Here is a 24,294-nt window from a genome sequence, read left to right as displayed (position 1 = left end):
GGCCTATCTGGCTGCCTTGTCCAGACTGAAGCCAATTTCTTTCGATTCACCTTTGAATCCAAGACGATCCTTTTTTATTATTTTTTTTTCTCCATTTTTCTTGTATAGTGTATAGCACAGCAAGACATTTTTAGACACCATTTGGGCTTTTTGCCCTTTCGGAGACAGACTCATGATTTTTTTCCTGACTGCTTTCCCCCCACCTAATTCATCCCTGTAACTGTTTGTATGCATTTTGGACATAAGCTCCTCATCAAGAGTAGAATTAATTACCCAAGACATACCCACTATCCAATATACTGTCTAACAAAAGTATTAAGTATTGCAAGATTCATAGTTTATCTGTTTTGAAAAACAACCTTCCCCCCATGCCTGTAGCTCTATGGACAGAGAAAGCACCCAAGCTGAACAACGCAAACACACACACACACCCCTTAAAGCTTGCAACACAGCAGCTACATTCTGCAAGGCATTGGCTTTTACAAGCAGCATGCAACTAAACGGACTTATTTCTACCTATTAAAGATTGGAACAAAAAAAAAGCCTTGCATAGAAATAAGCCCACAATAGCCTGCACAGCAGGAAGCGATGACAATGTGATGACAAGTCCAGCAGCCATACCCAGAATTCTGAGGGTAAATCAGAAAATAAAGTTAAAGTATGGTAATACTAAATAGGGGATGTCTGCAAACTTCTTTCTTTCTGTCTGTCTTTTTCTTTTTTTTTTTTTTTTTTTTAAGTTGGTGTAGGAAAGATGTAGCAAACATATGTGATTTTCACTCAGTAAATTATGTGTTATAACAGCAGTTTCAAGCAGGCTTACATACTAAATCTAGGCTCAGAAGAACCCTTTTTTCACATGGCAGAAGAACAGATTATATTAAAAACTGTAGAAGTCTTCTATTTAAAATGAAAATATGAAAAATGAAACAGATAAAAGTTATGTAAAAAAGGAAAAGCAAGACCATGAATGGAAGAATTATGCAACAAATATTTGTGGAACCTCTGAGAACTTGGGGGAGACTGAAACCCAAAGCATGGATGGGCGTTCAGTTTTTACTTCAAGTAAAATGCCCACATTCAGGCATGTGCAGAGGAAAGTTCTTAACCAAAACCATGAAAAACAGGGAATGCTTCCTAAATTATTACATGAATTAGGACCTTTCTTTAGAATCAGACAACTCAGGAGCTGCTCTTGCTCTTTAGACACAGGACAGCAACAAAGAGAAAAGCTGAGCCTTACTCCTACAAACTTAGGGAGCAGCTACTAGAAATGTGAACAGGATAAGCATCATCTGTCATCAAAGTAAGTGGGTGGTTGGTCAGAGTAGGAAGACACTCAGGCACCCCTGACTAACATTTGAAGTTTTGCATGAAGTCAACTGATCTCTCTCTAGAAAAAATACATATGAAGGCATGCTCTGTCTGCACACATGCTTTTCTCTGTTTCAGCTATAGAACAGTTTCACAAAGGAGCTGGACCAAGGCCAGATCTTGTCCTATTTACTGTAACTTCTTTGGGTTCATTCTGCAGGAAAAGAGAAGAGTTAAACCTATTTCTCTCTGCTGAAGTATATAGTGGCCTACCAAACAGTTGCCTTGATAATTCGTGACACAAGACAATGAGCATCAGGCCCAAGTGTGCACAGTATAGGAGTAATAATAGTAACTGAATTAAAGGCAAAAAAGAAATCCAGAATGCACCTTTATGCATTCTCTTTGTGTTCACAACGTGGGGGGGAAGGTGTCTGTGACAGAGGTTTCTGCAGTCATGCCTTGTCCTTCTTCATGTGAAATAAGAGACTTTGCAAAGTTCACCCATTCCCTGAAGAGTATGTTACAGCTTAGTGGCTTTAAAGAGAAGAATGATGAGGAATTAGAAATGCATTTTCACCTGAGCTTCCTATTTTCATAACCGTATTTAAAAATATAAACCCTGATTTTCATAACAATCAGACAAATAATTATGCTTGGTACTTTTCAATGCTACCAAGCTTCAAAATGTAGTGAACTGGTGTATCAGCAAATAACAGAACGATAAAAATAATTAACATAGTTTTAATTTAAATATTTATGATACGGTTGACTCTGTGTCTGTACAGCCCCATTGTGCTAGGTGCAGTACACAAATACAGAGAGATAGAGCCCCTGTTTCAAAGAGCTCCCATTGTTCATTCCACATTACTCAGTATCAAATGATCTCAAAAAGCTTTTCAAACATTAATTAAATCTCAGAACTTCCTTTTTCAGGTCAATAAGTTTTATTATCCTAGTTGTGTAGATGGAGAAAGTAAGGAATGAAGAGAGTAGGGCACTTGCCCTTGACTACAGAGTGAACACTTCTCACTTCCACTCTCTGCTGTCTCTCAGCTTCCCCCAGCCCCTCAGCATCTTCCAGCATATGGCCATATGCACATCCACACTCTGGGCGTACGCATGCATATGGACAGCACATCTCAGGGAAGGCCAGTTATTGCTAAGTGCTCTTCGTTTAATAAAGACCATGTGGGAGCCCTGCTTCTGGTTTGCACTCACACAAGCTTCAGTAAAATATCACTGGCAAAGTTAATTTATGAGATTTTGTAACCTCTTAATATTGCTTGGGGTGAGCGTTCTTTTCAACTCAATTGGTTTTGTTGGTGAAAATTAAAAATGCTCAATTCATTACAAAAAGGGCTTTTTTTGCCCCCCTTATTTATTTATTTATTTATTTATTTATTTATTCTATTTAGAGAGATTGAGCCGTAACACATTAATGTCCAGAACCAAGCCATCAATGGGTAAATTGCAGTGCTTTTCTGACTAAAGATGCAGGATTTTGCTCACAATAAGGCTGCAAAACAAATAATAGGCTTGAAGTTTCTTAAGATATTCATTGAAACTTAAGAAAAAAGTCTTTAATGCCAAAGTGTCAGTGTTCTGTGTAAAATAATTAATATAACACAATAGGATCTATTCTACTATCGATTGAAAGGGAATTTATGCAGGTAATTCATTAAGGCTGGTGGGAGTTTGGCATGTAAATCCCCCAGCACTTTGATGGGAAAACAGACCCTGACTGTTTGATTTTTACTTTTTCATAAGCCATAAAACACATGCTTTTCAGTGACAACTATAAAAAAACAACAACAAAAAGCAAATACCTGAGCAACTACGGCAATGGATGCCTCTGCTTTGTGAGACTTCTGAAATGACATCAGAGCAGATAATTTTTCATGCTTTGGAAAAGATGCAACAATCATTTCAATCACTGTATTGGGAGAATCAATACATTTTTTGCTCTCAGAGAATGGTATTTTACATTCTAGCATTTCCAGGCTATCACCTTCATACATCTCTTTTTGTGGTCAAGTGCACGATTAGTGCTTCTAACAGTGTATTGGCCATTCATTTTCTTATGAAGATCTACAAATTCTTGTAAATAAAAGCCAATCAGAAGAAAAATGAAGAGGAAATCTGTGGACTGGAATGTACCCTACTTGTAATGGGAACAAAAAGCTGGCAATGAAATATAAACCTAAATCACTGCAGAATGACCTACTTTAAGGCATTTGCCAAAGAGACAGTGTTTTAGACAGCTCCTCTGAAGTAACGTCTTTATGTCTATGCCATCTACAGATTTATTATTGTTCTTTATAAAAGGAAGGAAGGAAGGAAGGAAGGAAGGAAGGAAGGAAGGAAGGAAGGAAGGAAGGAAGGAAGGAAGGAAGGAAGGAAGGAAGGAAGGAAGGGAGGAAGGGAGGAAGGGAGGAAGGGAGGAAGGGAGGAAGGGAGGAAGGGAGGAAGGGAGGAAGGGAGGAAGGGAGGAAGGGAGGAAGGGAGGAAGGGAGGAAGGGAGGAAGGGAGGAAGGGAGGAAGGGAGGAAGGAAGAAAGAAGAGGGAAAAAAAAAAAAGAAAAACCTACAATGTGTCTGAACAAAACTAAGCTTCGTCTATAGAAAGATTCCAGTATTGTGGGCACCACACCCACACCTACTGATGTGGTCCAAGTTTTTTCTTTAGAGGCACCTAATTAAGAAACCCTGACTCATTTACATGGATACGTTTGATCTAAATTACACTCTAAACCACACCAAATTAGGAGCATCTGTGAATGCGAAGTGTTTGTTCCCAGTGCCTGGTAGAACAGGGCCAGTTCTGGACGGCACATGTTCAAGTGATGAAAAATATTTCAGATGTAACATACTTCTGAGACTTACTTTTCCACTAATAATTCATAATGAGTTAAACCAGTATCTCTGCTCAAACAATTATTTCAGGCTGTGGTTAAAAAAAAAAAAAAAAAAAAAAAGTCATTTTACTTTTACAAGGAGGTGGGTAAAAACATTGTTCAGGGGCTGTCCTGATAAAGGGCCTTCACACAACCATTAGCAGGATTTGAAGCTGTGTATATCAGATATATATTAGTCCTGAAGCCTAAGGTGAGGACAACTCTCTATGACTGATTAATTGCTGCTCACAGACCAGGCATTCTGAAATGATATACCTTCTTCTGTTGCAAACCTTCTGTGCCATCTTTCCTGGAGTTCACAAGAAGGTGTCAAACTGACGGGGTGGTACCACAAATGCTGATTAAGATGAACAATCCAAGACAGCAAACCAGATCTGAGAGAGGTGCTTGCTTTTGGATTGCTGTGTAGATCAGCTATGTTTTTTTGCATTCTAGTTGGCCACTCCATCCAAAAGAGTGTCCTACAGCAATATAAGAACTTTTATCCTGCTTTTCCCTCTGGGAAAGAACAAGCAGAGGAGGCTGCAAAAGCCACTGGTTGCTGCTTGCAGTCTAAACTGACTCAAGAAATAGCCTTTATCTTGCTCTTATTTAAGCCATAGGAGCAGCCCAAGCACTAGGGAGTGCAAATCTGAATTCCATGCTGTGTTTGCAATTCCCAGACTGCAAATGCAATTTGGCACAACCGTCATTGGGCCCACAGTTTTTGGCAGCTACCTTTTATTCTTCCCTTCTTTTATGCTTTGTGAATAGTCTAAGTTACATAATACCAGTGACAATTTGTTTATGGCAAGCATTAGAGTCACTGTTTTATGATTACATTCAAACTTGAAGCCACATTTTGACATCTAAGGATCATCTTGCATTCTCATATATTATATACAATGAAGGTTTGTGTTCCAGTAAGGGAGGGTAGGAACTTTATAAATAACATGACTCCTTTTGTCTGAAGAGATTTTAATATATTTGTCTGATCTACTGTTTTTGCAGTAGCTAGAATATAATTTGAATATATTAATATTTTCAGCAACTGTGCTCAGGGAGCCCACTTAATAACTTATGCATGGATATATAGATACACTTCAGACAGAGGTAATGTTTTTAGCCCTTATGTTGGTAATACTTAGACACACACAATGAAAGAGCCTGTTCTTTCCTCCTCTTTGTTGTGGGCATGCATTGTGATGGTATGGAGCCAGTGTTCTTTCTGTTGTCTACACAGCCTGGATTCAATAAGCAGTTATATATGCATATTATGACAATGTGGTCAAGGAAACCAGATTTTTTTACTATACCTTCATGTGTCTGTACAGTATAAAATCTGGTATTTATTTTTCCTGTCCTCATTCAATATGTTAACAAAATTATAATTTGATACAGGTTATGTTCACTTTATAATTAAAATTATAGATTTAGATGAAAATACAGCAAGATGTTGCTGAATGGAAAATATTTATCTTTCTGTACATTATGCATTATGGTGCAATGTAAAATCAGAAATATGTGGAGTGGCTAGCTCCAGCCAAGCTTATGCCTATTTGCCTCCTCCCCTGGTCCCCAAGATGCCACTAATCACTTCTTCTAAGCTGGGGCTTCTACACCAATCTCAGTCCCATCACTAGATGACATTGCCACATCCCCTCCAGAGCGCTACGGTGGTCTTCAGAAATGCTTCTGCACCACATTCCTGTCACCGTCACAAAGCAGAAGGGGAGTAAGGAGAGGAGAGCTGGGGCAGAACCCACTGGCAGTTTTGCATGGGGCAGGAGTGGGACTGAAGAATTTAGGAGGAAAGGATGGATAAGGAGAGTACCTCATAGAAATGCTTCATTACGCTTGTTGGCACAGAAAGGAGAAGAGAGGAACAGGGATGGACCAAGTGGCCAAGGGAGTTTTGTGATCTTCCCTTTCAAATAAGCACAAGTAATATCATTATTATCCATGATCTCACTTGGATTCCCTAGGCATGCAAGGGACCTAACTAGACCATCCTAAACTGCAAGTTTCAGATATATTTGTAAGCAACATACTCATATTCCCAGCTACTCAAGATGAGTTTTTTTGTTTGTTTTTAACCTATGCAGCATTTTCACAAGATGTGCTCTAGAATTATATAAGGCAAAGTCATCATTTTAAATTCCACAGAACTGTCTTCAAATAAATGGAACTGAGTACATCTTTTAGATTTCTGTCATACTAACTATCACACTCCAAAGAATCAGCATTTTCAAAAACTTAGCAGGTTTTCAAAAAATGTTGTGACCGTGTTCTATCCATTAAGTTCATAACATATCTGCTAATCAGGCATCAAATATCTTTCACCTTGGTGAAAGGGTGTTTTGAGTCTTTTTATTTTTGTCTAAGTTATGATGGAGAGATTTGATGCAGACACTGCTTTTTGAACAAGGTCTAACCCAGTGATGACTTTCCCATGTTACAAACATCAACACTGAACCTCTGGTTTTTGAGTCCTGTCAAGTGTGGTCTGGGTTAGGAGTACTAAGTGAACTGTGTGCATCCTCACTGTTTTTTCTAAATTTTGACTTTGGGCAGGATCAGAAAGAAGATAATTGCAAGTCTGACCATTTGAAGTTAACAATGTTTTGTATTAGAGCTTCAAAGATAGAAGAAAAACAATTGAGAGGCAGAGCTGTCTACATAGAGAACTAAAGACTTTGGTGAAGTGTAAAGTAGTTAGTTCAACAGTCCTTTGCAAATAGTATGTATGTGAAAAAATGCTTGACTTAAAAATGAACAAATAAGAAAAGCAAAAGCCAGTTTAAAGCTAGAAAATATCACAGAACTTACTGCACTGCAAAGGGTGCATCTTAAAAAGAAACAATATATGGAAAATCCTGCACTCCAGGCAGTTCTTGCATTTAGTGCAGTGGACTATACACGTGCACAAAAAATAAACATCAAGCTAAGGTGAGTGGACAAGACAGACAAAGTGTAAGTAGAAAAGACAATGCTGACATAGTAAATTCATTGCTCAAGGGCTAGTAAAATGTAAATAAGTTTAAAGAAATCAAAGACTCGCGGCACATACTCACTACTGCATTTAAGAGATATATTCATCCTACTCGTGTTCAATATCAGTGCTGAAACAATCGTGATGCTGGGAGGCATGTTAAAGCATCTTTCAAATCTGATACAAATGCAGTACATATATGTTGCACTTGTAGCTTGTGGAGAGCTCAGGACTGAACATGAACAACTAGGAATCCTGGTTGAGGTTAGATCCCGTATAATATCATCTCTATTGGGCAAAGCACTGGGTCGGGAAGACTTTATTTCAAAGAACAAGATGATGATAGTGTGTAAAAAGACTAGGTTTTAGATTAAGGACAATTAATAGACCAATATTCAGAGGGCTCTGCAGATTTAAAAGGACAGGAGACAGAGCAATTTCTGAAGTTATTGCATATTTAAGACCTCACAGAAAAGGGAGCTATCAGTGAAAGTTTGTTCCCTGACTTTTGTGAAATTCTTTGCCACATTCTCCAGTTTCAACAACAAAACACTGGTTGTCTCACAAAACCGAATAATTTTTTTCCTGACACTGGACAAAAGCAATGTGCTGTGAGCAAAACACGGCTAAGTTTGGTGCAAGAAGCTCTGGACTTTCCAGAAAAGATGGATTTCTGAGCAAGTTGGCTGAAGTTTAGCATCTCCATTCAAAATTCCAACTAGTTGTCATTTCGAAGCTGTAAGACATGTCAGGGCTGAGCTTGTACTGTCAACTGGATTACTGTAGCAGAAAAGTACTATAATTGAAAGCTGTAAGAGGTTATAGATTGAGCATAGTCAAAAGCATTATTTCCACTCAGTAAAAGTAGATATCATCACAACTGAGACTATTTAATATTATACAAAGTGGAATTTGGATTCCATTCTACTCCTGGTCGGTGGGAGGTTTGTCAGTGACTTCCATAGGAATCAGAATTTCAATCACTGTCAAGAGAGATGCAGCAAAGGGTGTGATTAAACAAGCAAAGTTAAAATAACTGTTAACTAGAGGCTTCCAAAATAAATTTTCTGAGCACGGACTTTATCTAACTCAGTGTTTTCTTAATGTAGCAACACAAACAGCTCTGCTGGGGAACAAGGCTTATAAAATAGTGCTAGTAGAGTATGGTTAAGGTTTGCAGGCACTCTTCCACCTGAGCTGCTCTTTAGAAAGAAGGATAGAGATTACTGGAAGTAGTGAATGATGCTGGCTGGCAGAGGCACTTAATTTACTGGGAGGAGACAAGATGCTATCATATTAACTCTCATCGTCCTTTTGTTTTTCTTGCTGCTAAATCTGAACCAAGCAATGCAATTTATGTGCATCTGTGAATAAGGCTCCATAGGGTTTCCTCTGTGTTTTCCTCTGCTTTGGGTGTGCTGTAGAAAGGCAGCCTCTTCCACCATCTCACTAAAATGCCTGAGTTACCAGCAGAACTGGTGGCTCTGCTTTGTTTTTGCAGCGTATGTTTTGTTTGTCCACTACTGAGCATGGTATGTCAAAGCATCAGTCCCCATCCGAAAAAATGCTGCTAGAATCATTAATCCAACTTTATTAAGAGACTTTTGCTTTATGGAGGAGTATCAAATATTATGAAGACAAAGACAAGAGGATAATAAGGAAATGTGTTTTTTTTTTCCCTCGCTGACCTAGTTTCTAACCTCACATTAAAATTTTGCATTGATTTTAATTATGCTTAATCTAAAGCTGAGCTCAAAAATTTAGCAGGCTTAAGCACTGCTTTTTAGTGAATTTTCTCGCCTGTCAGCGTTCCTCAGGCTTTCTTTGCTACAGTTAGAAGTTTATTTCCAGCCCAACGCAAAGTTGACAGAGCTCTCAATCCATGGAGAGCATCCAGCACGATCACTGCACAAGGCGTGAGTTCAAACATTACCTTGCTCAGCTCAGCCTTGTGCACAGCGTTCTTCACAGAACAATCACAGCCCTTTTCTCATCAGCGATAGCCAGAGGCAGTAATAAGGGTGAAGGATATCTATCATGAAAAGTCCAGCGTCAATGTGTTCCCCCAATTTATTTACTGACCTTCAATGCAACAGGCATACTCCTGACCCTCATGAGATGAAGCCTAAGGGGAAATGGCACTGAGCACCAATTCCATATCCTGTTGTTCTGTGGTCTAAATTAAGTGCTAATTAATTACCACTGGCATCTTTGGCATTGCCTGTCAAATTGGATTTAGGATATCCTTTCACTGTTTAAACAAATAGCCCTACATCTAAAGCTAAAATCCCAAGTGCTAGCATTTTCTTTGCTTTAAAATTTTTATTTAAACATTTGGCAAGTATCTCCATAGATTTTGCAGGTAGAATTCAAATAAAAGAAACAGGAATTGATATTGTCAATTTTGATTAATAGTCCTTCATTAATAAACATCCTGTTATTCAGTTTCCACCTGCAGTTGCTGATGTTGCCTGGAATCAATTAACTCATATAATTTGATTTATTTTACAAAGACATTTTTGGATGTGCTGTGCTGATGATAAAGGTTCTATATTTATAATTCTTGATTTAAGGGCGATTGTTACTAACTGCTTTTCATTTTTAATGTTAGAAGGAAATGTAGCTTAAGATATTCTTGAATTTTTTTGAAAAAGAAGCTATTTAAGAAGTTAAAGCTTTATTCATATCAGACTATCATCTGTTGCCTTCTGAGCTACACAGGCCACAAAAGCATGCAGATCTAGGACCTCTGACAGGTTGGGCTTTACAATAAACTGGTTATGCTGCAGGAAATAATCAGAATTTAAAAATAAATAAATACAGAAGTTACATCAGCAACCGAAAATACAATAAAGGATTCTGTGCATTATATCTGGATCTGAACATACATTATTCTATGTAGTCTCACACTGCCTTTATCTCTACTATCCAGACACCTCTAAGTGTATCAGCATCTGCCTAACATCTGCCATGGGTGGTTTTGTTCTCTCCCATTCCTTCCCCTGTACTGACTTGTGCTTGCAGTGGCAGTGTGGCTTTAGTGAGGAGTTTGCTGTTGCTTGAGATATATATGCTTCTACATGGGTGTTAGGACAGAAATGAATGTCTTGTGAGTGGAGCTGCAGCAAGAGGAGTTTGAGATGCTCCTTATGGAAGTCCATGGCCACCAGCTGACTCTAGGAAGTGGCTGTTCCCAAACAGCAAGTGCCAGGCTTGCACTGTGATAGCATAGGCTAGCCAGATCTCCTCCTCTCCAGTCTTGTAAGTATTAGTCAGAACAAGCTTGCATTCAGTCACAAAATGTTAAAAACCAAGACAAACTGAGAGGGCAGTGTGCCCTCAGTAAAAGGAGATCTTAACAAGTCACCCACTTGGGTCAGTTCCAAAAGGGAGACATGGAACATTTGCAGAATGAAGGAAGATCATGTGAAAAGACATTGCTTATAAAAGTCAAAATCCATTTATTTGACACAAGATGATTTGGAGGCGCAGGACCCAAGTCTTTGCCCAAATCAGGAGCTGGAATAGGATGCCCAAGACATAGCTTGTATGTCATAGTATAAGAACTACTGCACTCTTCACAAGTTTGTTTCCTAAATCAGATCTGAGTTATGGCCCTTTGAGGAAAATGCAGGCACCTTGTCAAGACATGATGTTGATCAGCACATGACATAGTCCTAAGCACATGAGATGGTAGAATCCTTGGCATGAGTTTCTAACTTGTAATGAGCGCATCTGTTAGCATGGCAATGGTGGGCCAGTTTTCTGTTCCCAGAAATGCCTGTGCATTGGCAAGATACAATTATTGATTAGCACACAACTGAAGAACACATCAGACCTGTGGTTCCCACTTCCCCAGGCTCCCTGATGGGGCCTCACAAGGCAGGCAGGATGATGTGTGGTTTCAGGCTCTCTTTGACGGAAGGCAGGTACCTTTTCATGAGGCAACAGCTCGGTTTGGAGGCCATGAGGAGGAAAAGGGAAGGTTCTCCAAAGCGTGTTATGAAACTAGGACCCTACATTCTACCTGTGTTCCTTTAGACAAACAAATATTCTCAGACACCTGGAGAACAAAGGCTTTCTTCACAAGACAGATGCTCTGCATAATGTGGGCAGAGGTAAGAGCACACATGCTCCCAGAAAGGATGTCACACAGGTAGCAAAGTTCACTCAATGGTGAAAAACACTTTATTTTAAGCAGTTCTCTCATTAAACTAGAGTAAGCCAGAATAAATGCTTTTCTTCATGTTTTTGGAGTTTATTCTGCCAGCTGTGAACTGATCTTCAGAGCTAACTTATTTTTATTTTGGGCTGGACTCCAGGGCAGTCTGTCCAAGCAGGGCTCATGCTGTAAGGCAAGCAGGAGATCCCCTGAGGAAGCCTACTCTTGCACCAGTTCCCTGTCAGCTGTCCAGATCCCATATATAGCCACTCATTGGTCAGCTCTAAAATTTAGTATGCAAAAGAAGACCGCATCAAGGGCTCATTCTTTTGCCTCAGTGCAACCAAGGAGAAGGGATTTTTCCCAAAGAAATGTAATACAAACCTACAGCTGCAGACTACAGGAAGCCTATGGAGTTTCTGTAGGCCAGAAGCCATTGAGGCTGTTTTCAGTGAAAGAAAGCTCTTAGGTATGTCTGAACCATTTCTGACCCTTCTCATAATGTATCAAGCACCGTGACCTGGTTTCTCTATTACCACACTTAGCTATTGTTTCAAATTTAACCTGTAGAGTACCTTGGCTTTTTGCACTGGCAGAAGGAAATAGCTTGAAACTCTATTAGCCCACTGTGATCTCTGCACTGTGTATGTTTGCTGGAGAAGAAAACTCATGTAAAAGGCAGTCACTGTAGTGTTTTAGAAGTCTGCAATAAGCATGAATCTCAGGTTATAGCTACACACACAAGGCTCCCCCCCCCCAGTACGTAACAAGCCATACAGATTTCACAAACAGCAAGCTAGGGATTCAACTGATAATATTTGCTTTTTCTTAGCTTCATCAGCTGGTGAATACCACTATAATACAACTGAGCAAATCATCCATAAAGCCAGGACATAAATAATAATGAAGTTTAGTTTGCATTCATAAAATATCAAGAATCCGAATTTATGGCTAAATTTTAATTTTATCTACATTGTAGTGCAATGAATTGAACAGTTTACATAAGTAGAGCTTATGGCATCAGAGGCTCACTTAACCACCAATTATTTCAGTAAGTCTCTCAAGATGGGTTAAGTAGTGCATAGGCCACATGCTCCTCGTCTATACTTTGCTGTCTGTCCTAAGCTGGCAACAGAGTTCCCTTGGGAAATGGACATTTCTGCAAGGACCAGTTATAAAAGGACACCTTTTAAATTGTTGCTTGCATTTTAGGATGACTGTCAATGGCCAAATTTTGTAGTTTAGTTGTCTTTTTGGTACCAAAAAGCACTTCAGTTCTGAATTAAGAACAATCACTATAGCTAAACTGACCTAAGTTTACATTAGAAAATGATGTTGCAGCAATACTCTGCATCTCGGAAGAGTATGTAACAGGACACATGTGGAAAGGAAATACACCCAGAAGAAACCTGGTAGTTTATCTGTGCATCGTTTTGTACTCACGTTTCGCTTTTAACACTGAAAAACCCATCTGCATAAGCCCAGCCAAAATGTGCTTATACACACACAGACATTATCACTTAGTAGGATGGTACGTTTTATTATCAGGTTATTTTCCAGTACATTTGGCACAGTTAAGGTAAGTATATTAACTTTACTTCCAAATAAAGGAAACAAAGTTGTACTGAATGCCTCAGCCATTTTCAGTGAGTTAAGAACTGACAGGAGGTCCAAGTAATCAACCCTGTCTACTGTGCCGAGCTTTCCCCAGGGACATCTCTTCCGATCATACAAAGCATCTGACTGGCATGGATATAGAATTGCTTTCAATAAAGATTTTATTTCAAGCTTGGATGATTTCTCCCCCAAATGTCTTGTCACTAAAGCAAAGTATGTAATACCTGTTATTTTTTAAAACCTGGGAAGCAGCTTTTGAGACGGAGGAGAGCATAAAACACTGAGTTGAATGTTGTTCGTCGTAAAAGTCAGGTTTTTACATGTTCAAATTGATCATGAGCTCTGCAATATCAAAAATCAGACAACTACTGCATGAAAACTATCCCATCGCAGTGTGGTGATAAGGTCTGTTAAGACAGCGATATTTGAGGTGAGTAAACTCAGTTGACAAGGCAGCTGAGGCATCCCCAGGACAGAGCTCTGAAGATAAAACATATTTGCATATCTCTGACTACATATAGGAAACCAATATTGGATAATTTGAGGATAATTATTGGTAAGGCAAATCAAAGGGATGTACAGACTTTCACCCCCTGGCGCAAAACAGAGGAATTTGCAGATAAAACCATCTGGCTAGTTTGTTGCTAGCACAATTCAGCAAAGATACAAAACCCACAGAATGGGGCAGTCCATTCCTAATCCTGTAGAGAGTTAGTTGTTATATCAAGAAAATGGATGTCATAAATATGTATTCTTTCCTTTCTGGAGAGTATTCCTCATAACTACATATCTTTAATCTCTCTTAGCCTTTGTTTAGATCTTTGGTTTTGATCCTTCATGGCAGTGACTTCACCAATTAAATAAAATATTGTGCAGAATGCTGATGGACAAGGTTCTTACAAGAAAACCTACTTTTATCTCTTAGTCACCTGCTGGCTTCAGAGAATTTCATTTCCTACACCTGTCATTCTGGTCCACAGTATTTACCAGATGACTCTTTCTTACTTTCCCTTTTTTTTTTTTTCTCAAAATTAGGGATCAGCCTCATTTTGTAATGTGCTGCCCTTAATCATAGGCAATATTTCTGGTTCATGGAAGAGCAGCAGGCTCTTTGAACCTATTGAAAATTTGCCCTTAAATATAACTTAGAACAGTAAGAGATTACTAAGTTGGAGGGAACCATTCCCATCTCAGCTGGCAAAGGGCAGCTCTACTCCCAAACGTGCTTCATCTTACATTAAGACAGCTCCTTTCCAACTGGGATTTTCCTCCCTAAAGACACCGACTTATCTATTTATTTATGTGCAGTAAGAACATTAAAATGGTGAGGAATAAGTCACTGTTGAAATGCTTTCTCCTCCTCAGTCATTTCTACAGAGCAGAAATGGATGAAGAACATTTCCTAACACCTAGCTTGTTTGAAGTAATAATCCAGTGTGCTTTCCAAATGTCAAAATTAATAACAATTTTATTTAGGGAGTTTGAAAAATGTAGGTTTAATGAAACTAGAAAGCCAAACTCACCATACAATGACCCTCTCAGTTGTAGGGTTGCCCTGCTCTCAGTCACACGCTTTCCAGCTCACAGTTGCCTTGGCAACAGCCAAAGCATAAATTCTAAATATTCTTGCTTATATATCTGCCATTGACACTTCAGTCCTCCTATCACACACTTCTGCTGTTTCAATACATCATTAATTTCATTACTATTAATAATGAGATCTGTACTTTCTGTTTCCTGGCTTGTAATATTTAAGGACCAACACCATTCTTGATATTAGGAATTCAGATCACTTATTTGGGGGGAAAAAGTCTTGCACACCATAATGCCCTGCAATTTCTTGATATGGTTCCAATATCTGTAGCACTCGATTATAGATTGTTTCTAAAATAATCATAAATTGATGGATCATTGCTCCTTTCTTTTGTGCTTTACAAGACGTATCTCTGTAATTTCCTTCCATTTTTCACATTGCAAACGGTGTATCGCTCTCTCTGCTCTTTTATTTTCTGTGCCAAAAAAAGGAACTATTGCCCATTTTTTAAAGTTTTTTTTTTTTGTTTTGTTTTGTTTTTTTTTGTAACAGAATTTCACTTAGCAGCTAAGGTAGCTGTTTTAATTGAGTACATTTGCTTTTGTTTTGCTTTGATTTTTTATTTCTATTTTTTTTGGGAGGGGGTGGGCGGATGAAAAAAAATCAGCAGTTGTGAAATTCTCATTGGTAAATATTTGTAATTTAAAATGGCAAAAGGTCCCAAAGTCATATTTATTTTCTTCAGTCTGAATTAAATTCCTTCCTTCTTTCCCTCCAGTATCTGTATTTTGCCACAACTCATTTAAATACTCAAACTTTCCTGAAAAGTATTCCTGTTTGCTTGGCTTAGATTTTTTTTTTTGTTGTTATTATGATCATGAAAAGAAGTGCAATTGCAAGAGACAGAAAACATCATGAATTTTCAAGAGGTTTTATCCACACAATAATTATTTCACTAACTTTAGTTTAGGGGCCTCATATATATGTGGATGTTTTCATGCTTCATATCGCTGCACCAAACCAGACAGCAGGTTCCTTGGCATTGCCAAGGAACATCAAGGTTTATGCCATACTCTCACTTTGTGAGACCTAAGTGATTGTAGACCATGGCTGGCAGCAACATCACTCAAACAGGACTTAGCATGAGGAGGGCATTTCCAGGAAAGGCAAGGGGAATCATTCTGCTTCATAAAGATGGCAAATGAGGGCACAGCAATTGGCCATGCATCTTCTATTTTCTGTGTTCACATCAGAAACAACATCTTGATGGTTGGATTTGATGATCTTGAAGGTCTTTTCCAACATGATTCTGATTCTACGATCTTGCTCTGAATTTTACAGAACAAGGAAATCAGATCCTTCCTTTTCTTTCACTTCATCAGGCCCTTTATCCCTGACCACTTTTTTTCTGATTCTGCTCATCTATGGTCCTTTTTCTTTTTTTTTTTTTTGTCTCCTGCTCCCTGCAAAGTGTTTCTCATCCAGCTGTCCATCGTCAATGCCACCTCATTGCAAAGCCATGGCTAGTACTAAATTAATCTCTAATATTATAAAGTGTACAGCTTCTCAGTATGACTTTTCCCTGGTGAACCCCTCATCCCTCTCTATGTCTGTGTCATCTGAAAATACTGTATAAGTTTTCCAACATCTAGCCTATAAAAAGTTCAGCAGAAACAAGTTCTTCTCACAGGGATAACTCAAGCTCCTTATACGTCTTTTTGCATTAGTGGCATTCAGGAAGACATTTTCACTCGTTACAAACTTTTTTAATTGTGATAAATATGTGTGACGTCCATCAGAAACCCACGCAGCCGTTTGGCAACAAAACTACTAACTTCTGAGACTTTCTGGACTCCTAAGTGATGATATGTTAATCTTACCACAGAGGAAACATAATTATTTTTTTAAATTTATAATAAAGATGGTGTATTTTAAGAAACTAATAATTGAGCCAATCTGATTAGTGCCATATGGAGAGTGTTTTATGCAATGGACACCACAGTTAAAAGCATGAGGCAGAACTAAGTAATGTTTTCTATTTAAATGTGGAAAAATCCATGAGCATCAATGTTCAAGGAATGTGGTATATGACAAGATTGGCAGAAATCCACAAGACGACACTTTTTGTTTTACAGCGTATCAGGAACCTGAACTCACATCTCATGAAGTTTCTTTCACTTACAGTTTAACTTACTGTGAGTTCAGCAGTAGGTAGAGGCAAAACAGAGATAGCTACGATGATTTTAAAATTGCTGTCTGGATTTTACAAAGGTAAATGAATGACAAATAAGAAGAGACGAATAAAAGAACTTGGCTTCCAAAGCCCGCTTGGAGTATTTAAGTTAAAGCTTCCGGGTTAGGGAAGTAAATTCATTTACACATTAAAGTTACATTTACTTCATATTCCTTGCAAAGCTATGTAATTTATTTGTAATATATCTGTATTTACTTTCCAGCCTAGAATATTTTAGATATTCTGGAGGGTGAAAGGAAATAGATTTTTATTTAGTCCACACTCACCGCTGCAGAGATTTATGCAAAACTGCCAACCTAACCTCTGTCCATTAAACCAATATTGTTCTTAGTCCAGGCTTCTCAATCCTTAATGTCATTTCCACAAGAATATTAAGTCTTAATACAGACAAAAGATCAACTTTTAATAATAATGGTCCTCATAATTTGTGGGTAATAAAGATATCAAAGGTTATAATCCTTACCATTGTTTTCTAAGCCATCCCATTAAGGTATGTGGTTTCAGTGTCCTTTAAGAAATTTCTTGTCAGGATAAGGCACGCAAAAGTCTTTTCAGTTATATAAATTTCACAATCCATTTGTGAGCATACTAACTTTATTGGATTTAAATTAGCTGAAGGGATGCATTTCATATGAGCTTTATATTAAGGACCCTTTTATGTTTTCCCAACTCTTTCAGCACAGGAGACCATGCTACAAGAAGCAGATTTTTCCCTGAAGCCACCAAAACTGTTACCATTAACATTGCTTGATTATCTTAACAGAAAGGGCAACCTCTATTTTCAGTATCTAAATGCATGAGCCCAGAAGTTATTCCCTTACAACATACACCTGAAATAATGGGCATTCACAAGAAAGCAGCAGAAAATCGTGCCCTGGTATAAGTGAATCCTAAGTGGGTCTTTAGCTCTCCATTTCACACACATCTTGTGGCTGAATCACCTTTCATTACTTGTCAGATTGGCAGAAGTTGTCACTTCTCTCCCTCTTTTCTTCCTTTTCAATAACTCAACCAAATAAACACCCCCAGTAGGAGAGTGAGCGAGAAAGGAAAGTGCCTCTGTATACTTTGAATGCAACAGCGACTCCTTTGACATCCCTGTTTTTTAACCAATTATTTCCTTTCGTCAACAGGATAGCAGCCAAGGAATCCGTGAATCTTATGTCAACACAAAGCTTAGGAATTGTGTTTGGACCAACACTCCTTAGACCTGAAAAGGAGACAGGGAACATGGCAGTCCACATGCTGTACCAAAATCAGATAGTTGAACTTATGCTGAGTGAGTACAGCAAGATCTTCGGCTCTGAGGAAGACTGACAGACAGGGCCTGTTATTGAAAACGTTCACATCTGTCTTGATGTCTAATATTTTTACATTTCTGTAAACATATTTCTGAAATATTTCTTTTTCTTTCAAGTGACAGATGCCTCGTTTTGTGAAAACTTAATGATGATTTTGTGTTTAATTTTCAAACATTGGAATAAAAAATATTGTCAACATTTGCCTATATGTATTCCGCATTAACCCTTTGAGAGTTTCATTATGCTAGCACTCCAAGTGTCAGTTTTTTGCAAGCTGAGCATACAGCATATGGCCAAGGACCATAGAAAATGCTGTTTACCAACATATGCAATGGCACAGAAAGACAAAGAATAATTGAGGAGATTGATGGGAAATGGAATAAATATGTATATCAAACATAACAAATTGAAACGGATACAGCATAGCTTATAGGGAATTTGAGTATAATTTACCTTTCCCTTTGATATGGATTGAAAGTTAAATACACGATGAATTATCAAGTCCCCTACATCACAAACTGAAGAAAGGATTCAATCTATTACATTTAAACAAATTACTGAAAAAAGAAAAAGCCAACAAAACACAGTCTCATTATTTGCATTACAGTGCCTCAAAAAATACAACTGAAATTGGAACTTTGGCGTTTTTACTTCAGTGCAGTACATGAAATGAAGACATTGCATGACTGCTCATTTTAATGTAACATCCATTTTGATTCTTCATCACACTGTACATCTGCCCGCTTTCCCCAGCTATCTCATGTTCTGTAGCATTTGTATTGTGCTCCTGAGGATGCTTTATTGGTGAACTACATTAAATTCATCTAGAAAGACCTTTAAAAAAAAGCCTTTTCATATGCCCTTAGGATTACTTGGCTAGACTTGAATCAATTTATGCATTTGATGGTTAGTTTCAGTTGTCATGGATAAACAAAAGGGTAACTGTCTAGAATATATCAAATATTGTTTCATTTTGAAATGTATGTTTCCAGCTATACACATCTCCTACCCTGTTTTGTAAAAGTATTCTGCTGATAAAATGTAGACTTATGTTTGACAGCTTTTTAATCAAGTTCAAAGAGAATAAATAAAACTAATCCAGTGTGGTAAAGAGTCTGTCTGGTTATCGATTTGTTCACAAAATGAAAAATAAACCATGTAAATAAGATGTGTGAAACACAGATCTAGAAGCAAATATTTAAAGCAATTAAAGACCCCAAAACATAGGATTAATGCGTAGGTCTGCTGTGCACAAGAGATATGTCTTCAATATCACCTCGGCAGATCACGGATTTCTCTAGTTTTTACTTAGCATCATTTTAGAAAATACTGTGTTATACTGGAAAGATTGTTCCTCAAAACAGTCATTTGTGGTAAAGATATCTATATAATGAGGGCTGATCATTAACCAAGACCGGGCTCTTTTGTCAGGTAGTAACACAGGCAGAAAATAACACCAAGAAAACATAGAAAGTGTGTGAACCCACTGGCCCCGAGACGTTTTCTGACATCCCATGGTCTCAGCAAAGCTGAGAGGTAATGATCAGCAATTAAAATGAAAAAATATAAAACCAAGACTCTGTCCCAATATATCACAAGTATTCCACATAAACATTTCCGAAGGAAACTCTAACGTTCAGAAGAACCCAAATTCACTTTACTTTCAAGAAAATATTTTTCATGTTAACGTCAAGCCTGGAGTACTTAAACAGTAATGCTTTTCAGCATTGTCATCTTTAGACTCTTTTAATAGCAACAAGCCAGGCGCTGTTTATAGCCTGTGGAAATGACTGAAAGAAAGATAGTCAGAAGTTCAGTCTATGCCTTAATAAAGACCATTCACATTATGGCCCCACGGGTGCTCACAATCATGCTATTGAGGTAATTTCTGCTATTACTGGAAATGAAAAGTTCACTTGTTACTCGGATCCTGTTGCACTCAGAAGAAAAGATTCTTAATTAATTAATTAATCTTCTTTTAAGCTTTCTTTGGAGCACGTAGACTCCTCTTTTCCTGTTTTTATAAGCAAGAAATGGCTTGTGAGATGAACCCGCATCTTTTTATGAGATCAACTGGTTTGGTTGAGCTTTAAAAAAATAAAATACAAGCGAACTTTAGGGCACACAATCCATTTTTCTGTTTTGAAGGGTATCTATGCGAATTATTCACAAATGTGGTGACTTCCCTGTTAAATGCTTCATTAAGTCTAGAAGTTTGATCTGTGGGTAGCCTATTCTGAAAGGACACAAGTCGGGCTCATCAGAGGAGCCTGTACATCCAGTGTGTATAGCAGACAGTCTGTGCTTCCTCATCCAGACAACAGAAAGAAGCAAGCAGGGCCTGCCACTGAGCTGCTCAAGTCCCCCAGATCTGATTCCTTTAATGCCTACATGCACACTCGGGGAAAAATCACTGCCTTGGCTGTTAGTATAAGTCAAAGACCTAGGCGCATGGCTCTGGCCATCAGCCCTTCAGGCCAGAAAGTGGCTGGACACATCCATTTTCAAATCCTAAACATGTCTAAGTCTGACCTCTATCCAGTATGAGCAACTCACAGGGCGCATACACCACTGCATTGCTCCTACAGCTGTTTATTATGGTAATATTCACTACAGTTGGGTAAAAGTTTTGCTCCAGATCTTTCGTGTGTCAGAATTAAACTTGCAGAAGACTTTTCTTCAGGATTAATATATGCAAAATAACAATTTAAGCAAGAAGCTATCACTACTATTAGCAAATCAGAAAAAAATGAAAGCTGAGAATGCAGCAGTATAATTTGTCCAAGAATCCCCATGTTTAACTGCTCCATGTAACAAGTAGCTCTTAGTCACAGTGGTGTGAAAAAAAAACAGCTGTCCTATTAACTTGGATTTATACAGTAAAAGACAACATCGGGAAGAGTATGTATATATGTATATACATACTCGGAAGGAAGTATACGGCGGAAGGAAGGGATGCCATTCAGAGGGACCTCGACAGGCTTGAGGGCTGGGCTCGGGTGAACCTAATGAGGTTCAACACGGCAAAGTGCAAGGTTTTGCATTTGGGCCGGAAGAACCCCAGGCACCTGTACAGGCTGGGAGAAGTGGTCCTTGAAAGCAGCTCGGCAGAGAAGGACCTCGGGGTCCTGATGGACGAGAGACTTAACATGAGCCAGCAGTGCGCTCTGGCAGCTCGAAAGGCAAATGGGATCCTGGGCTCCATCAGGAGAGGGGTGGCCAGCAGGGACAGGGAGGTGATCGTCCCTCTCTACTCGGCTCTTGTGAGGCCCCACCTGGAGTACTGTGTCCAGGTGTGGAGCCCTCAGTACAAGAAAGACATAGAGATCTTGGAAAGGGTCCAGAGGAGGGCGACTAAGATGATCAGGGGGCTGGAGCACCTCCCCTATGAGGACAGGCTGAGGGAGTTGGGCTTGTTCAGCCTGGAGAAGAGAAGGCTGCGGGGCGACCTCATTGCAGCCTATCAATACCTGAAGGGAACCTACACCCAGGAGGGGAGTAAACTCTTCAGAAGGGCTGACAACAGCAGGACTAGGGGAAATGGATCAAAGTTGAAGGAGGAAAGATTTAGGTTGGATGTTAGGGGGAAGTTCTTCACAAGGAGAGTAGTTAGGCCCTGGAACGGGCTGCCCAGGGAGGTTGTGGATGCCCCGTCCTTGGACGTGTTCAAGGCCAGGTTGGACGGGGTCCTGGGCAACCTGATCTGAATGTGGATGTTTGGTGGCCCTGCTAGGCAGGGGGGTTGGAACTACATGATCCTTGAGGTCCCTTCCAACCCAGGTGATTCTGTGATTCTGTGATTCTGTATTTGTATATCCACAGACATTAAGTGAGATTAACGTGCATCTTAATTGATAGCTTTTCACTTCTCTGCTAGGCCAATCACAGTGCAGGTCTATTTTCATAAACACCCCATGTTGCAGCAGAGTCAAACCCTTCCATTCAGATCAAAATGCTCAAGAAGCTTGAGTAGGCAGTATATAGACCATAGGTAGAGTTTGGGAGAAAACCTGAAAGAGAGAAGCTGGGACCACAATCACTATTGTAGTCTGGCATAGATTTTACATGGTCAATTCTCAACAGAGGCTGAAATACAAGCCCCAGGGAGTGCACATCATATTATTGCACAGCAGGTTCCCTTGAGTTGCATTCCTTTTTCAGGAGGGGAACATGGAGTATCAGGAAGCTGAATACAATCATAGATGGAGGTCTTGATCACAAGCTCTGATTTTTGCAAGACTTACATAAGGGCCTCAGAGCAATGCTTGTTTTGCAGAACAGAGGGACGTTCTCTAGCACTCATTTTGGATGACAGCAAAAACTTCCCCTGAGGAGCAAGAAGTACAACACGTAAGAAGCAGCTTCAGCAAGTGGTCTGCTGAAGACAGGACTTACTCAAATCCTTCAATATTCAAGAACTGGAGCCCTTTGTAGCCAATAGGGTTGTACTCATGGAAATGCTAAGTCATGGCCTGAACCAGTGATTGAGCACCTGATGGGAAGTTAGGGCCAGCCCAGGGGAGCTCAGGTGCAAACAATGTACTTGAGTGACCAGAAGGGTGGGAGACAAGGTCCACCCCTTCCCAGACCTCATTTAAGGGCTGGCAGCAGAAATAAGAGGATCTCTTACTGGAGATCTCTGTCTTCCTGAGGCCTTCCAAAGGTAAGCACCTCTTTTCCTTCATTTTTATGTCTGTTGTTGCTGTATTTAGGCTTGTTCTCATTTGCTGTAACTGAAGACTTTGCCATCTCGATATTATCACAGTAATTTCCATCCCATTATAACATTTACAAGAGTTTATGAAGGGAATGCTTACAGGGTGGTGCTGAAGCTGTGATTGCTTTCTTGTGCTAATTCACCACAAGGCATTACAATGAAAGAATATATGATGTGATTGTTGTACAAATATATTGCATGTAACTTTTGAACTAGGCAATTGCATAAATCCAAGGGTATCTGAAATCATACAAGAACCAACTCCTTGTTTTTTTCTTATCCTTACAAAGGACAAGGATCCTTGTAAGACCTAATAGAGAATTTAGGGTAGCCACCATCCCACTGCAATACCTGGCCTGGCAATCCTCCTCTAAAAAGCTATATGCACACTGTGAAACCTGAGGCAATAGCTTGCACCTTCAGTAGAAGCTGACAGCTTTCTTTAATAAGTTCAAGAGAGATCATAAAACACTTCAAGTTCAGAATGTATGCCAATTAATTACCCACAACAAACTAGCATTTTAGAGTACATTTCAGTTAATAAAAGGCAGACCCATAAATTTCACATGGTTCTCCTTTGTTCTCTCATTGTGTCAAAACACAATGCCTGTGCTCAGTTTATAAGTTTCATAGCCACTCCTTTTATCTCCCAGATCTGACTATCTCCCCAGCAATAACTTCTACACTTGCTCAAAGCTGAGAAGCCTGGAACCTTTTTGTGTATTTTCTGATTCTCCAGTATTTTTGGGTAGCTGGAGACGTGCCCTCCCTCTGCTCTGGAGTGACCATATTGAAAGCAGCTCCACCAGTCCATTACTCAGCCTCAGCCTGTCCATTGCAGTGATGCAAGGAGCCCAATCGTTATGTCTTGCTTTCCCACAGGGGATGTTTCTTTGCAACCCTAGGCAGCAAATGGATTTGAGTATGTAAATAGATAAATATCCTCTGTATATTTCTGTCCTTATGTAGTTTCTGTCACTTAGTATCCATTTTTAATCCTTCTAGACTCTTTGTCTTAATGGTATCTGATGAATTTCCCAGGTTAATTATGCACCATGTAAGAAAATATTTTACTTGTATCACTTTTAAATTCATTAGCTTTTAGCATTATTGTATGGCACTCCACTTGCTCTTGATTTATGGGAAAGGCTAAATAGGATCGCCTGACTGACCTCTTCTGGCAATTCACTATCCTATATACCACTAACATATCACCTCTCATTTGTCTCTTAATCAATTTAAGCTTCCCTCGCATGGAAGATCTGCCACACCTCTTGTGTTGTCTTTCACTGGATGCTCTGTACATCTACTCTGCTCTTTTGAAAGAAAAATAATAGAATCTTAAGTATTCAAGGCGAAAGAATCCTTAATATTTTCATTATTGATCTCTTTTCACCCTGTGAAAGAATCAAGCTTCTTGTTTGCATTTGACTTCTTTTCTGCACTGAAGAACTGAATTGCCTTTAGCACTGCTTCATGGGTCAGGTTCACAAGGGAGTTTTGGGAC

The 24,294-nt window shown here is 39.1% G+C and overlaps 1 protein-coding gene across 2 annotated transcripts in view; it reads left to right on the top strand.

Moving 5' to 3' along the window:
- Window positions 1-19,183, top strand: part of ARHGAP15 (Rho GTPase activating protein 15) — a 319,740-nt gene extending 300,557 nt beyond the window's left edge. For both annotated transcript variants that reach the window (XM_052676132.1, XM_052676133.1), the window contains exon 15: window positions 17,903-19,183. In XM_052676132.1, the coding sequence (XP_052532092.1) occupies window positions 17,903-18,086 (184 nt within the window). In that variant the 3' untranslated portion in view covers window positions 18,087-19,183. The remainder of the gene's footprint in view (window positions 1-17,902) is intronic.
- Window positions 19,184-24,294: the final 5,111 nt, after the last annotated feature.

This window comes from Tympanuchus pallidicinctus, unplaced genomic scaffold (assembly GCF_026119805.1).
Source record: "Tympanuchus pallidicinctus isolate F22 unplaced genomic scaffold, pur_lepc_1.0 scaffold15, whole genome shotgun sequence".
Taxonomy (NCBI): domain Eukaryota; kingdom Metazoa; phylum Chordata; class Aves; order Galliformes; family Phasianidae; genus Tympanuchus; species Tympanuchus pallidicinctus.
The sequence above is the reverse complement of the archived record's forward strand: the minus strand, read 5'-3'. Positions and strand labels throughout refer to the sequence as shown.